General features: G+C 31.4%; 2 protein-coding genes and 1 pseudogene across 2 annotated transcripts; 2 read left to right on the top strand and 1 right to left on the bottom strand.

Moving 5' to 3' along the window:
- The first annotated feature begins 1,313 nt into the window (after positions 1–1,313).
- On the top strand, positions 1,314–4,892 carry LOC118031986 (uncharacterized). The gene is made up of 5 exons (XM_035036548.2): positions 1,314–1,685; positions 2,025–2,181; positions 3,324–3,374; positions 3,521–3,613; positions 4,648–4,892. Exons 1-5 carry the CDS (start codon positions 1,540–1,542, stop codon positions 4,705–4,707), a joined length of 507 nt encoding a protein of 168 aa, XP_034892439.1. The 5' UTR covers positions 1,314–1,539; the 3' UTR covers positions 4,708–4,892.
- A 2,371-nt stretch (positions 4,893–7,263) lies between these two features.
- On the top strand, positions 7,264–10,693 carry LOC118032013 (glycosyltransferase BC10-like; annotated as a pseudogene).
- Positions 10,694–13,061: 2,368 nt separating this feature from the next.
- Positions 13,062–17,117, bottom strand: LOC118031970 (uncharacterized). The gene is made up of 3 exons (XM_035036518.2): positions 16,656–17,117; positions 15,103–15,129; positions 13,062–13,693 (listed from the first exon to the last, which is right to left on the bottom strand). The coding sequence occupies exons 1-3, from the start codon at positions 16,852–16,854 to the stop codon at positions 13,374–13,376; spliced, it is 546 nt and encodes a 181-aa protein (XP_034892409.1). The 5' UTR covers positions 16,855–17,117; the 3' UTR covers positions 13,062–13,373.
- Positions 17,118–17,709: the final 592 nt, after the last annotated feature.

Below are 17,709 nucleotides of genomic sequence, written 5' to 3'. Positions count from 1 at the left end.
TTTCTTGAAGTTAACAAAGTAAATTTATTTTTAATTTTGAAGCAAAGATGTTCAAGAAATAGTGATAAAAGATATGTAAATATAGATTGTAAAATTGAAAAGAGGTGTTCGGTACTAGTGATAAAAGACATGTGGAGACAAATTGCAAAACTAACTCGTCAGTTGGTGAAGGTAAGGAGCCTAAAGAATCGTAAGAAGAGTAATTATAGATCCATGACTAATTTTGAGAACCCATTTTAAAGACATGAGTAGAGGAAGCAACTTCTTGATCAAGATGTATATGATTTTGAAACTGAAAGTTTTGATAATTCTAGTTTCTTTGCCAATTGAAATCAACGTTAAAATTCAATGAGGATGATGTTGAAGGAAAAGACTTAGATGCAAAATCTTTTATTTATGCAAAAAATATTATAAACCTTAATAAAAATATTTTTGATCCTAAAACATCCTCTAATCCATTTTAAAATATAAAATTAAATGCGCGCAAGCTGGCCCGGACACCCACGTTAAACTAAAAAAAAATTATAAAATTAAATCAAATAAAAAAAATCGCATGTCTCAATTTACTTTTTCTAGCATGTTAAAGGAAAAAACCATCTTTATTGAACTCTCATTTCTAAAACAAACTCAATGACACCAAATTCAACATGTTTTACGGCCGTTCAAATACTCTATGTCTCTTTTTCTATTTTTAGTGGCTTCTTTTCTTTCTCAATATCGAGGTACCAAAACAAATGTAAAAATAAAATTTTAAACTCAAACATAAAAACCTAAAACAATAGGGATCAACTATATATAATTTGAAACTTTAGGGGCTAAATTAAAGTTTTCCTTTTTTTTTTTAATTTGGTCATTGTTTTTTCAAGTTTTTGGTTAACTATAATCTAAAATTTTATTATGTAGAATCGAATTGGACATCGAAATATTTTATTACATATTGAATATTCAATAACATGTAAATAGAAATAAATCCCTATACATAAAACCATTTTAACATAATTAAAAGGGATGAAATTGAAAGGAAATAAAGTTGAATGTTGGAAGTGCAAAAATATAAAACTAAAAATTTTGAAGACTTGAAAAGAAAAAATTGGCTATAAGAAATGGAGACGACAAAGAAAAATGTTTGTACCTTGGAACATCATCTTTTTAATATATAGTCAAAGAAAGTTAAAGTTACAATCAAATTAATTTAATGAAAAAATAATCATAAAATTTGCTATGAATTCGACCAAACCAATTATTATAATTTTCTATTAGGTGGATTTAGCATGACATGCCAACAAATTAATATTCTCTCTTTCTTTCCTTGTCCTAAACAGAAAATAAAATAATAAAAAAATAAAAAAAACCGTCCAGTTTCTCGCATCAACATCCAACCTTCTTCTTCCCCCCTCTTTCTTCCCCATTTCTCATCCTTCCCTTCCTCCCCAAGTCTAGAGAGAGAAAGGAGGAGGGTTCTGCAAATACGAAGAGATAGAAAGACAGGCTATCGGGATAGATCGTCTAAATAATTGAATAAAAAACACTAGGCAAAGAATGGAGATTGGAGGAAGAGCTGGGCCTCAAACGACGACGGCGTCTTCTTCTTCATCATCGTCCGCAATGCTACCGTACAACCTTCCTCTCCTCTCTGCCTTGCTCTCCTTCGCTATCGCTCAACTCCTCAAGCTCTTCACCACCTGGTCATTCTCTTTCCCTTCCCCTTCTTTTCTTTTTATCAAAAGGACCCATCCCAATTTCATTTGATTTTTTTTCAATTTTGTTTTATTGAAGATTAAAGGATAAAAAATTGTTAATCTAAAGATTTCCCTTTTCAATATCTCTCTCCTTTTAAGTGGGTTTTATTTTTCACCCCATGCCACCCATCATAGGGATTGTACCATCCATTTCTGCAACGGCAGAGATAAAAGGATATGAACTTGAATAAATATGACTTTGTATTATGGCTGTAATTAATTTGTTGAGTTTAAGATTCTATCATGTAGCTCAAATTTTCAATATTTTTGTCCTAGATGCCTCAGGTATAAAGAAAAGAGATGGGATTCTAAAAGAATGCTTGATTCTGGTGGAATGCCATCTTCACATTCTGCAACTGTCACAGCTCTAGCAGTGGCTATAGGTTTGCAAGAAGGGACGGGATCGCCTGCTTTTGCCATTGTTGTTGTCTTGGCCTGTGTTGTGAGTCTCTTTTTATTCACCCCTTGGTGTTCGCTCGCATGTATTATACCTCTTCCCGCTGTGGTGGTGTGGCCTGATTGTTTGCTGTTTTGGATAAATTTTACCAACATTGTCGTTCAACCTTCTTCAGAACTTGATTAGTTTAAAATGCTTCCCCCCTCTCGTTGTACTGATTTGAATAGAATTACTACGGTGGGTTGGTTTGAAGCTTCTGTAAAATTCTCAGTAAAATAATCTTAACTTTCTGGAGGTTTATAGGAAATTTTAGTGGTGTGAAACGAATTCATTCCTTTTCTTTGTGCTTGAAATGCATTTTTGGTGATGAAATGGATGCATTTCTGCTTGAACTTGTTTTGTGCTTCATTCAGGGATCAAACTATGTGTATGTTTTGCTAAAAGGTTTATAGTTGGCACTACTGACGTAAAATGCTATAAACTTATTTTATTGTGGCTGCCATGATGACTTACTTCAATAGCTTCCAACCAAAAAGGAGGGTAAAAAAATCCGGGCTCTGTGAGGAATTACTTGGTTGAAATTTTATTTCTTGACCTGGAGTCTCCTTTGATATAAAATCTAGGGTTAGATTAGTATGTTTCCTTGTTTGAACCAAAGGAATATGAAAATGGTATGTGAGGAAGTAGTCTCAGGTATTCAAAAAGTGATCAATATGCATCTGAAATGATGTAATGGAAGATCCTAAGAATAATTGTTTTGGAAAGTTCATTGACAGACACTGCTAACTCTCCAAGTGAAGATATTTATTGATTTCCCTTCTCATTTCTGTTAATCAAGAGAGTTTTGCAATCCCAAGATGCTATAGGCCAAAATATGTAGCGAGATTCCATATATAATTTCCTATTCTAATATCTAGGTTTTAGTGGATTGTTACTGGGCTGCCTTAAAAGCTGGTTTAGCTGGGCTGCATCAAGAGTTCTGAAGTTTATGATCTAAACTGGGTTATTCAGCTTTTGATCTGGATGATTTCACACTAACTATAGAATTCATAGGGCAGAAATGCCATTTGTGCTCTTTTGTTTTCTGTTAATCTCTCATTAATCATGAAGTTTGATTCACCCAAATATATTGCTGGGAACTGCTACCTTTTCTGTTTTGGCATGATTGACTTTTATATTTTCTGCAGGTGATGTATGATGCTTCAGGGGTCAGACTTCATGCTGGTCGGCAAGCTGAAGTAAGTCATCTTGACACAAATGTGTAAACCTAGACTGCATTTTTTGTTTGCTTCTAATATTGCAACTTGCAAGTGAATTTTGACACATTCATAGTTGTCTTCTTGCTTGTATTGCTTTACATGGTTGTGTTTTTGTGCCTTTACAGTTGCTGAACCAAATTGTCTGTGAGTTTCCTCCAGAACACCCGTTATCCAGTGCTAGACCTCTGCGTGAATTACTTGGGCATACTCACCTTCAGGTTTGTTGCATGATTACTGCATTTTGTTTCAACAAGCAAGTTCTCTCCTTTGTGCTTGCATTTTCTCTTTCGAGGTTCATGTATTATGCAATTCAAACTCACTCAATCCATGGTCAAATGATTATCACCTGGATGAGATGCTTGTTGTAGTTGACTAGGTATTGCAAGGCTTGTTGCTGTACCTCTTTATTCACACTGTAGACAAAGCAAGTTGGAAATGTCTGGAAAAAAAGAGAATATGAAATGCCTTATAATAGCAAGATTAAGAACAATAAATATAGGAGAAAGAAAAGGAGAATTGAGAGATGGAGACTTAAGAAAGGTCATAAATATAGTAAGAGCGTTTTCCTTGTATCCCAAGGACAGAAAGTAGATAGAACTGTCTATAAACCAAATTTTGTTATTTGAAGGCTTTATTGATAAAGAGATAGCCAAGTTTTGGCGTATACATTATCATTAAGTGCTGAGGGAAGAAACTTTCTTGAAAGTTGAAGACAGTTCAAAAAATGTTAAAATGCAATTGCCTTGAACTTTTAAGTCAAATTGAGTTTTTATTAAGTTGATTGGGTGATATAAAAGTCAACTCTAACCCAGTTTACTTAAGTTTATCAAAACAGTAATAGTGCCTGTAAATACTCTTTTTTTTACGACAAAAAAATAATTTTTGATTTGACCCTTCGCGGAGCACAGGTAAGTTAACTGTGGATTATAATAGTAATTCTCTCACGGTTGTTTCCTTTAATTATTTTTCTAAAACCAAGTCATCTTAATTCTTTTCCTTGATTTCTTCAATTATTTTGGCTATCATTTGCACTTTTTTTTTTACATTCAAAAATATTTTGGTACAACCCGCAACAAAGCATGTGCCTAGTTAACAAATAAAAATCTAAAAGGCATGGCTTTTTCATTGTGCACATGCCATTGCTCACCCTCTCATTTAACTATAGACCTACTATTCAAAATTTTTCTTTGAATACAATTTTTTTATGTTCAAATACAATTTTGTTTTATAACCAGCTTACTGTTCTGGACAGGTTGTAGCCGGAGCTATCCTGGGATTCATTGTAGGTTACCTGATGAGAAATACTAATTAGCAGATTGTGTTTCCTTCATTTATTATTCAGCGGCCCGCAGCAATTCCAACAAAGAAGAGTGGAAGAGCTGTTGTATATTGTAGTTCCAGTTGTTGGGAGTGATGCCTGTATTATTGGGATTTTATGGATTTTGTAATATATGTAAAAGTACGTTCATGAATATAAACAATGCTTCCTGGATGAAACTGGCATCTCTGCGTTGAGCTTTTCTGCACATTTATCTGCTAGATTCCATGGCGACCTGGTGATTTATTTGCGTCGCAGTAAGGCAGGTTAGTGACAGTCTACTGATAATAGTTTTGCTTTTCTCTTGAGCATACTGGCAAACAGGGAAGTGCTAGTATTTTTACGGGATAGTAACGGTTATTTTTCAAATAATTTTTTGTGCTGAAATATATGTTAATAATATTTTTTCATTGTTTTTAAAATTATTTTTGATATTAGTACATTCAAAACAATTTAAAATATATAAATCATATTAAATTTTAAAAAAAAAAATTAAAATATTTTTAAAATATAGTTTACACCGCGTTTCTAAACGGTGTCAAAGCTCTGTAAGCACATCTGCTCGCGTAACAACAGAGCCATTCTGGACATCACCTGAAGAAAAATCTGAGCCAAAAGGTTCCTGCATTGTCCAGCTTAAATGCTTCTTCGATTGTTTCTGACTTGGATTTTGAACCAAGCAACAGACAGAAACTACTGGTGATATTATAGAGGTTGCAATTGTTTAGTTTTGTTCGCATGCAATATTATAAAACAAGGTAAAAGTACACAATCTTTTTAATAAAGTTGAAACAAAATCCTAGTAATCTCCAAAGAAACAATTGAACAAAATGTCTCTTTACAAGGGACGAGAACCCAAGCTCTAGAACAAAAGAAAAAGAGGCAAAAACTAACCATAACTAGAGGCAAAAGAAGTTGAAAAAACTATGGAGAAGAAGGCAAATGAGTTATTGCAAAGTACTGAGCATCTTCTTAACCCTTTTTTATACTGAATTTTTTTAACTAAAACTGGGAGAGAACAAATTTTGATAATTACTAAAATTAATTTTAGTTGTTGTCTTAATTATCCATCATAAACAATAAAAACTCTAATAGTTTTTTGTCTTAAAATTCAGACGCTTTTACTTAGAAAATAATTTTTTTTAGGAAATAGAAAGTTACTAATCAAATTGTTCATTCATTTCATGGTAAAACAAAATAGACTAGTGAAAAATAATTTTTTTATAGGCAAAAAATCTTTTATAGCAAATCCAAACTCAAAAAATACTAGCAAAAATAAATTTTTTAAACTAAAAAAATTATTTCACAGCAAAGTCATGCTGAAGCAGAGACTCAATATCTAGTTAGGATTGAGTTCTAAAACCAAGCTCATATCTTGCCAAGCAAAGCTTTGATGCCCAAAGAGTCTAGAATTTAAGCTCTAGAATAATAAAAAAAAAATACAAAAACTAAGAAAAACTAGAGGCAAAGGAAGGAAAATAGTAAAGAAGGAAAAAAGGTTGATACAAAGTATAAGAACATCTCCCCTTCAATCTCATTTTATACGGATTTTAAATCCAAACTACTGTAGAATTAATTCTAGCAATTAACATAATTAATTCCCTTCATTTTATTTTAATTACCCACTATAATTAGATAAAAACCTGACAATTTCTTTCTTGAAAACTATATGTTTTTACTTAAAAAATAAAATTGTTTAGGAATTGGAAGCTTATTATTTAGACTATTTGTTTATAGACGGATTAAATAAAATGACCTAAAAAATATATTTTTTAAAAAATTAAAAAAATATTTTACAACCAAATCAAAACCCAAATCAAGGACTCGGGGCTTGTGGTTGAAGGCCTGAGACCAAGTTGAGCCGAGCGAGCAAATATAGCTTACGCCTGAAAATCCCACAATTAATGTTTAATTTCTCAACTTCCCAAATATATATATATATATATAGAGAGAGAGAGAGAGAAAATCTTGTATTCTTTCAAATAATGAATTTTGAGTTTAATAGAACATATTAGCAAGAATTCTTTGCGACTATTTATTTTTTATTTTTTTTTATAATTTATTTTAATTATATTAATGTTTCAATTTTCATTTTTTATACAATAGAATCCTCATATCTTCTTTAATGGCTGTGTAATTATCTTGGTGGGATAAACATTTAGGATATGAATCATGTATAACATGCTCACCATCTTTTCCTTTTCAATTTATTTATTTATTTATTTTTATTTTTGTGATCATGAGTCATGAGAAAGTAATGAAATCCCATTTTATGGTTTGTTTTAGGTGTGCCAAACGGCTCCAAGCTTGTAATAATTTGTTGCCATTAATTTTCCAATGGTTTCTTCTAGGAAAAACGTTAGAAGATGAACTTCCAATATGTCTTCCATGGAGTTTCAGCTTTCTTGCTATTAAATAAATATTCTCTCTCATATTCAAAGCTCACACTTAAAGCACTCTTTTAATATATCTCTTTACGATCTGTTTCTCTAAACTCACACAATGTATTATAAGGAGTTTCACAGCGTAAGCCATGACATGATGAAAAAAATGAGATCATCAAAGCCACGCCATCTCCTCTGGTTTGGCTTCAAGATAGTGATTGCCCTCTTTTCCCTGTCATACTGTCTTTTTGCTTATCTCAAGCTTCACTCTCATGTCAAGCTTCCTTCCCTGCATCCTCCTGCTTTTCATACATCTCCCTCTTCAAGGTATCATCTTTTTGAAGGCACACCGAAAATTGCTTTTCTGTTTCTTGCTCGTCGTGATCTCCCCCTTGATTTTCTGTGGGATTCCTTCTTCAAGGTTTGTATTTCTTTCTTGTTTACCATGATGGTTCAAAAGGAAAAAATGGATGGCAGTGTTAAAAATCAAGGATATATATATATATATATATATATATATATATAAAGAAATTGCATGTGTTCATAAAAAAGGATGAAATGGAAGTGTTTAATTTTGGAAATAATTTTGATGAGTGTTTCAGAATGTTGATGCAGCGAAATTCTCAATTTATGTTCATTCCACACCTGGTTTTGTCTTCAATGGAACAACAACAAGGTCTGCATTTTTTTATGGTCAGCAACTAAACTGTAGTATTCAGGTACTCATTCAATTCAATCTATTGTACTCAGTTTTTTTTGTTCATTTTTACTCTTTTTTCACTAATTATCTTGGTTTCATTTCCAACATATCATGTTTCCTCCTTGAGATTTTCAAATAAAAGTAGATTCGAATTTATGCATCCCATAATGTTTTTGCTGCAGGTGATATGGGGAGAATCAAGTATGATAGAAGCAGAGAAGCTACTACTTTTAGCAGCTCTCCATGATCCTGCCAATCAAAGATTTGTTCTTCTTTCAGACAGGTGCATTTTGATGCACTCGAAATGGATTTCTTGCGCATATTTTACATAAATTTAACAAGAACATGCTTCTCGTTTACCTTTGTCACTTCTTTTCACTTCATAGTTGTTTGCTTTGCAGCTGTGTTCCTTTGTACAGCTTCAGCTATTTATATAGCTATTTAATGTCTTCTTCAAAAAGCTTTGTCGATAGGTGTGTTGAAAAAACATCCGATACGTAAAAATTGTTAATTTGCTCTTATATTTGGTACGTAGTTTTAATTTCTAACACAGAGTTAGTGGAGTGGAGTTTCTAATATATGTTTTTCTAGCTTCATTGACGTTGAAGAAGATCGTTATAGTCCCAAGATGTCACCTGTTATACGAAGGGACAAATGGCGAAAAGGATCTCAGGTTCTTAATTCTATACTTTTAAAATGCTTAATTACATTTAATCACCATATTGGAGTTGATTAATTTATTTTGGTAAAACATTTTGTAATCCTATAAGAGATTTAGAACAATCATTTTAGATACATACAATCTAGTTGTAAAAGCAGGTGGTGCTAATGGTAATAAAAGACTAATTTATTTTGGTTAAAACATTTGGTGATCCAAGAGATTTGGAACTATCATTTTAGATATATGACCTTAAGAGCTTGGAATTAAAGAGTTTGTTTTCCTTGTGGTTTCAAGTACGAGTCTTATAGTTGCTAATATGATAATTATTGACTTATATGGTCGTTAATTTCAGGCCGTAGGAATTAATCAAGAGGTGCATGCATAAGCTAGTCTGACACCCATATTAATAATAATAATAATAATAATAATAAAAATAATAAACATATGATTTATTATTATTTTCTTGGCTAAAATGTAATGGTTCATGCAAATTACTAAATGTCCCTTGAATAACAACTGAATATGAGCCCTTTATCTATTTTATCAGCTTCATTTTGTGAACTCTAAAATTTGTGATTCATGATCTGCATTTAGGATTTAAAAAAAAAAAAAAAGAATCAAGTATTGGAGAAAGGAAACCCATGTTTTTTTTTTTTTTTTTTTTCAAATATTCGCACTGTTAATCTTGTAACTTAATTATTCATTCGATGCACTGATTGCAGTGGATCTCTCTGGTTAGAAGACATGCAAAGATAGTTGGCTGAAGATTATTTTGTTTTCCCTATATTCAAGGAATTTTGCAAGGTATATATATATATATATATATATATATATATATAATTAAGGGCCTTGAAGTTTTTATTTATTCTTATGAAGAAAGCTATGATGATTGCAATCCATATCATTTTTTGCTCGTGGGATTTCTATCAGCAATCCATATTGTAATGTTTAACTTCTTCCAGCGATGGCCTCCCAAGGATGTGGATAATCGAAAGGAGATTCATCAAATACTTGTAAGTGACTGCTTTTTATAGTTTCATATCAGAAAAGAAAAAAAAAAAAAACATGACGATGTTGTTTTTGCTTGTTTAAATAACCGATTGATTGTCTCAGTTCATGCATGCATAGGACATAGCACAGTATTCTCTGCAAACCTTGCTGCGGATCTTCAAACAGCATCGCAACTGTATTCCAGACGAACATTATGTGCAGACATTACTTGCTGTAAGCAGCCAGCCATCATGTCTCTTGTTCTTGTCTAATTATGATCTTTACAATATGGATTCAGTTTATCTTTTTAATTTATGATCTGCATTAAGATGAATGGGCTTGAAGATGAACTTGAAAGAAGAACACTGACCTTTACCATGTGGAATCACTCTGTCACTAAGGCGCAAACGTCATGGCACCCTGTAACTTTCGATTACGATGATGCCAGTGCTAAGAAAATCAAAGAAATAAAAGTAAGTTTCGTTTTTAGCTACATAAACACACTGTGACACACATTGCAGCTAGTATTTGACAGCTTCACTCACTCAAAAGCATGGCTTGATATCATCCAATCTCATTGCCACCGATTTTTTATTAAGATTTGAACTCGACTATTTAATTTTCAAAATTTAACTAAAATTCTGATATTATATTAAAAAATGATCTCACCAATCGAAAAATTTGAAGTAGTTAGGTTTGTGCAGAAATAGTTTTAGCTTCATGGCATGTTTTTTGACTTCATATTCACTCTTTTATATATATATACATTGAATTTCTCTAAATATATATAGAGACAAATTAACTTTACATGTATATTCAAGATCAGATTATGACCTTCCTGTTATTTAAGTTTCCACTTGCCAAGAGCCATCATCTAATTCTTCTTCTTCTTCTTCTTCTTCTTCTTCTGTTTTTTTTTTTTTTTTTTTTTTTTTTAATATAATCACAGGTTATCAACTCTATATCCCGTAAACAAGGAAATCAAAGTGAGATGTGTCATGTCAACAACAGACATACGCCTTGTTTTTTGTTCGCAAGAAAATTCACATATAGAGCGGCTTTACGCCTCTTGGCCCAAGACTTGGTTGGTTCGTATAATTATACTGCATCATAAAACATAACTCCACTACTAGTGCTAGTCTGTCTATAGAAATAGTATGTGTTACTGTAGAGATTTTGTTTGTTCTTGCACTACTAAGCTTTCAATACTAAAGTGGGTTCTATTTGTATTGATTTATGAACTCTTTTTTTAAAGTAGCTTCATACATGGTTGTCCACGTAATAAATCTTTTAATTGAGTTACCGTAATTTCTTATGACACTGCTGAAAATTAACAAATACAAATATAAATATGGATGAAATTCTTAATTTTATTAGTATATTACAATGATTTTTATCGATAAAATTTTATATTCATGTATTTATTAGTAATTAGTAATTATCAACAGAAATTTTTTATCAATAAAACCAAATGAATTGCAGTGTAAAAGTTATACCATCATATTATACCATATAGTTTTGGGTTATTGTGTGCTTTATGAGTTAGGCATATATATAAATTGTCCGTAAGACCCGCTTGATCCATAAAAATAACTTATATTCCAAATTCCCGGTATGATTCTCGTCTACGGGAAAATGGATAAGCTATATGATCGATTTCTACCTTTTGAGAAAACGGGCTATGATTGTTTTTTAAAATATTTTTAATTTATAAATATATTAAAATAATATATTTTTTTAATTTTTAAAAATTGTTTTTAACATCAATATATCAAAATAATTTTAAAATATAAAAAAAAAAATTAATTTCAAATAAATTTTTTTTAAATTTTTATTAAATATATTTTTAAAACATAAAAATAAATAAAAATTCTTTGTGCATCTTTATTCCTTCAGTACTGGGCAAGGCTAACTTGTGGTGACTCCGTAGACGAGAATCGTACTGGCTTACTATAAATTTGGGGGTCACATTATATGTCAAACAAATTTGGGCTTACTCTTTGATTACTGTAATCAAATCCTATTATTAAATAATGACTATTACATAAATAACAAATATAATTTAATATGACAAATATTCTTTATATTTTAATTTTAAATTATAATATTATTAATAAAAAAATATTAATTACACTAAAAAAACTGATCAATGTAAAATTAAGTCAAACTACTAATAATTTTTTAATATTTAGAGATCATAACATGTTGCTACATGATACACCTGATGTTTAAATATAAATTAATTAATTATTGAATTGATAATAAATTAAAATTTTAATTTATTTAATTAGAATTATAATTTATATTTGGGTCAACATATTAGAAATCTAATGAGGTCATACACATTAAGAACCATTAGTTAGAAATTAAACTGAAAAAATCTAATTAAGTATGACTTAATTATAATATATTTTAGAAATTAAGTAATATAATTAATACATGATTATATTTATAGATTTAGAAAAATCAAGTAATTACTTGGTGAAGTTAATTTATAAAATCATCATGAATTAATATATGAATTCATTCGAGGGATAATTAGACATTATCTCTATAAATAATAAGGAATTTGAGTGGTTGTTTGTTAGACTGAAAAACTAGGTAAGTTACTGAATATAAAGCTAGCATTCTAGGCATAACATTACCTCTCCTAAATAGAAATTTGAAAAATTTCTCATTAGTGGTTCATGTGGACTAATATTGGAGGCGGGACAAGTAAATAACCTGAACAACCCAGCCTTTAAAAAACTATTCAAAACTGAAGAAGATTATATTTTCAGGTAATAAATCTCTAAATAACTCTAGATTTATTCAACGAAATCCTAGAAACTCTTGAATAATTTTGTTTTATTTTTTTCCGATGCGTGTATAATATTCAGGAACCCAACATATGAGTGACCATATATTTTTGTAGACAATAATGCTTCTATAGATCAAAGGAATAAAAATAGTTGTTTTTCATTTATGTTTCATATTTGAACTCCCAAATACTGTTAGTTTTTTTGAAAAAATTGTTCGACAACACATAAAGTTTGTTTGATATATACGCTGATTTTAAAAGTGCTTTTAAAAAAAATTTAATTTTTTTTTATTTTAAATTAATATGTTTTAGATGTTTTCAAATCATTTTAATATACTAATTTAAAAAAAAAAATTTAAAAAATAAAAAAATATATATTATTAACATACTTTTCTAAGTAAAAAACACTTTAAAAAATAATTACAACCACACTTCTTAGCAGTATTTTACTTCCTTCAACCAAGATCAAAACCATTTAAGTGGTCTATTGTCCATCATTTTTTCTTTTTCAAGTAAAATTATAGGTTTTATCTACATGTGTCTATATATATATATATATATATATATATATATATAGAACAAAAAGGCTACACTAATCTCGCCACGTTACGTTGCCAATTACCCTTCCGCCATGCAGATTGTAAGACCCCTCGATAACGCTTTTAGGGCGGGTGATTGCTCGGGCTAGCTGAAAAGGATTTCACTGGTCCTGTAGCTCATCCGTACATCACCAACTGCAGTTAATGGTGGAAATGCTAATGTATCCGAGCAGCACATAATATATTTAATTGAAAAATCACAGCGGTAGCAAGCTAGACACTTGCAGACATATTATCTGCTGTTTTTTTCATTAAAATAAATGAATCAATCTCTACTTCTAGAATTTGACAAGCAAAACATTTTACTAAAGGTAACAGCAGGACTGCACTTTGGGGCTTTTTCAACAGTTTAATAGTTTCAAAAGGCTTCTTGATATCGGTATACTTGACTGTTACAATCTCAAATATAAATCATATTCGTATCATGCTGACTTGGCTGTGAATATAATACCATAGTACCAAGAAGAGGAGCAGGTTTCACGAGGCCATGGCGGATCTTTTACAGAGACTGGACATTTCCCTGAGATTAGGTGTGGGACTTGGCAGCCCCATCTTTCCATCCTCTTTGACGCGCCCTTAGCTCCCAGATTGATGTTAATTTCTTTTGTGCTGCTAATGTGGCTTCTGCTTTCTCCCTTGCTCCTTCACAGGTTTCCATCCCTGAATTGCATTTGTCAGCTTCCTTTTGGTACTGCGATGCAATCTTCTTAGCCTCAAGCAGAGCTATATCAGCCCGCCGCTGATTCTCTAGTGCTTCAATTTCCCGCAGCTGCAATTCCTCTTTCAGTAGCTCTGCAAAATTCTTCTCAGTATCTTCATTCACCTCTGGATCATGCTTCGCACAGTCTGCATAATATATGCCAGGCAGAATGAGATACCATGACACCATGGTTCAATCATATCATTCACATAACATTTTATGGTTTATTACTGAATACCAAACATAAAGCACATAATGAAATGAAGTTTGATAAGAGAGTTATTTTGAAATACATATACATATGTGCACTGCACCCTAAGTTAAACCAGAAAACCATGCTCCGTTAATAGTTTTGAAGTTTCTTTCAAGTACGCAGATAAAATTAAACAACATAAGAGTCAGATGGTCATTGTAAGTAATGACAGATAACAGGAGTTTTGTTATTGTTTTTCTTAGCATAGCTATAATACCCTCAACACTTTCCAGTTTCCATAAAACGCATGCAAATAAAAGAACAAAGCATAAGCATTAGAGGATGCATGAATGTTTGAAAGGAACAGCATAGATGATAAATTCTGAATTTCCTCAATAATGTTGCATGACTTGGGGATTGTTTAAGGATCACAGATGGTCATGCCTCTACAAACAAGCTGGCATAGCTCAAGGAAAAAGACAAGCAACCAATCAAAAGAAAAAGCCTGTTAGGTTTAACAGCCTCTGAGAGCAAGACAGTTATTTGTAATAACAATAAATGTCACTTAGGAAAAGAAACATCCGTGCAGAAGCTTAAATATTTTAACTTAACACACTTCTCAGCCTTCTTCATGTGACTACCAATAAAGTTTAAAGAAAAGAAAAAAGAGAAACGCAAATACCTCCCAGTTATAGCATAAGACAGCTTTATAGAAACAGTGAAAAAATATGAGTAAAATTTCGTCATATGAAGCAATATTATCATTTGCAATATGTGCCATCTAAAAAGCAAATTGATTTCTGAAATTGGGTCAGCAAATAAGAAAATATGTAGTGGAAAACAACTTAAATTGTCACAATAATTGGAAAAATCACATTCACTGAACTAGACAAAAATTTATATATTCTAACCAGATTTTGGGGGGAAAGAGAACCTGATGAAATGATTGCAGAGAGAAAATAAAATAGAAAAGGTGTTAACTGTGGCTTAGTAATGTTTATCCATTTCCCCAATGAATGAGGGAAATATTTCAGAAATCATCCTTTGATAACATCATATATATAGTTAACAACTGTGATAAGTTAATTTCTGGGTAATTTCAGAATTCATGGGACAGCCTCTACATTTTTGCCAAAGTCTGAAGGAGTTTAGTAAAATTTTCCCGTAACTTAAAAATATAAATCATACTTCAACAGAAAACAAGCTATTAAATGCAGGTAGACTGTAGCAACATTTCTTCTATTTCCCTTCTCATGCACATGCATATAGAACCAAGAAAAGGAAAGTGCTTAAGCTGTTCGGTTTTGAAATTACAAATGATCTCCCATTCAAATAAAGTTAATTCAAGACAGATAAACTAACCTGTGAAGGATGATGCATTGCTCAATCCTGCAGAAAATGGACAAAGAATTGAAGTAAGTATAAACATGACGAATTATGTAACTTATCAAATACACCAGCACAAAATTCAAACTGACATAATTGACCTAGAAACCAATATACTCATGCAAATAATTCAGTGGGAGTGACATTCAGCAAGCAGATTATGTATGAAGCTACAGGAATACAATTTTGTATTCTGCATCAAAAGCCAGGTCAAAACACAATGAACAAGCACACAAATGAACAAACACAAACTAAAGGTGTAACTTGTCTCAAAAATGTTTCATCCCTGTTACAAAACCATAGCCAAAGCATCCCAACATAGATGATTCAGAAAGTTTGGGGCTTTACAAGCTATAACAGTATGTATGATTATCGCATTTATATCTAAACTATCAGATAAATGTCTCACATGAGCTATTGGAGAATACATTAATTTGTTCAAGAAAATGCCGCATGGGGCAACCTTTTCTTGAGCAGGACTATATAAGGGTTTTGATCCAAGTTAAGAAAACCAGAAGTTTTGAGGTATTCAAAGAAGAACAAGAAATAGTTTCAATTGAATAACAAAGCACGGGCAAAATATTGTTGATTAGCGTTTTGAACTGCCAAGAATTATATTTTCACGTTATCATATCCATTTAAGCAATTGTACTAACCAATGCTTTCAGACCATCAAAAGGCACTCGGCATATCCAAGCATGGAAAAAATCACAGGAAGAGCAAGTACCACAGATAACCAAGACGGGAACCATAGCCAAATGTGTTTCTCAACAGAAAATCATCTAAATGGCTTCACTAAAATGTCTCTACATAACTTAGTGCAGCAAATTCAACCATGGTCTTCACCTAATAAAAATCTGAAAAGAACCATCTCAACCCAAAAAATTAAGCTATTGAATGAGGCTCTACAAATTGTTTTATCTATCACACCCACCCCTCAAGTGAAAAGTCTTTAGTGTGAAAACTTACACAAGTCCATCTGCACCTTGTGCTCCGTCATTAAGGTTCTAATACTATGATAAAAAGCACATCTTAATCTGAAAATTAAAGCCGTTCAGTCCAAGAATGGTTTTCCATTACTCTCTAGCACCATTTTTTAGCATTCAAATAATTGCATATCCTAAAACAAGCATTTAAAACATGATTAAATGCTGTATCTCCTTGGATACAAAAAAAATACACATACTAGGTTATGAAATTATAAGGATTGATGCTTGACACTACCGAGACACTGTTTAGTTCGAGAATCCAAAACATAGCACAGGCATCCACATGAACATGAAGGTTGGATTTCAAATTAAAACACTTGAAGATATCTGTCTGGCATGGATCTGAATCTAACTAAGACTAGGTTTCCAACTAGTACAACTAAAACCCAGAATTGTCTGAACATGATAAAAAGTGCGTACCTGAGATTTCTGTAAGAAGTTGTCTGATTTGCCATTTTATTTGAGAATGACAATAAAAGTGATGGAGGGGAGTAAAGAAAGAAATGATATAAAGATAGAGGTAGCGATAGATCTATTAACCTTGAGGGATGGAGAGGAGAGGCTGAGAAGAGCAATCACAGTCGCAAGGAGAGCAAATTGGAGAAGATCGAGCAACAGCAACAAACCCTTCTTTCAAGTGCCAGTAAAGAGGCGGCCCCAGAATGTATCCTGCTATACACACTGCCATTAACCCCAACCCCACCTTCACCGCTGCCGCTTGCTGCTGCTTCGTTGCCATTCCTTATCTATCTGTATGTAGTATCTACTACTAATAAGATTTCCTGCTCAAGAAATCACAATTACTTGTGCTTTCTTCTGCTACTACTCGAGCAAGATTTTCTTGAAATCTAAATAACACTGTTTAGTTAATTTATTTGGAGAAGGAAAAAAAATGACAACTGGTATTGAGTCATTGAATCTGATTGACTTTATGTCTCTCTCTCAAAAAAATCTTTTCTTGAGTCGACTCTATTACTAGTAGTCGGTGTGTTACCGCCCTTAAAAAAATGTCCATTTCTTTTCCACCATTTCTGTCTTTCATCATTTCAACAGTTAGCATGACGTTTGTCGGCGTTTAAAATTTAAAGTAGAAAGTAAATAAAGATAAAATAACACTGTTTAAAATTTAATTAAAAAACTAATACAATTTAATAAGTGATAAATGATATTTGTAACTCTTTAAAAAAATGATAGATACAATTTTATTCGATTTAAAAAAAAATATTTAAAGTTAAATAAATATTATATTTATTATAATGATCATAAAAATAATATTTACTTATTTATTTTTAAAAGATAATTTAGAACTCCTTCAAATTAATTAAATTGACTTAATGGTGATGAATGACAAAACTTCAAGTATTGTCATCTCTCCGGCTCCTAAAATTATCGGTATAATTTGGGATAATGATTTAATAATTAGGAATAGGATATCTTAGTTTGGATATCTTTTAATGATAATATCAAAATATAGGGTAAACAAACTTTGAATGGCCATCATTAATTAATTTTAAGGATTTTTAATATCTTAAATAAATTATCTTTTCAAAATAAATAAATATTATCTTTATAGCAATAAAGATAATATTTATTT

Source organism: Populus alba, chromosome 2, assembly GCF_005239225.2.
Source record: "Populus alba chromosome 2, ASM523922v2, whole genome shotgun sequence".
NCBI classification, from domain to species: domain Eukaryota; kingdom Viridiplantae; phylum Streptophyta; class Magnoliopsida; order Malpighiales; family Salicaceae; genus Populus; species Populus alba.
This window is presented reverse-complemented; position numbering and strand designations above follow the sequence as displayed.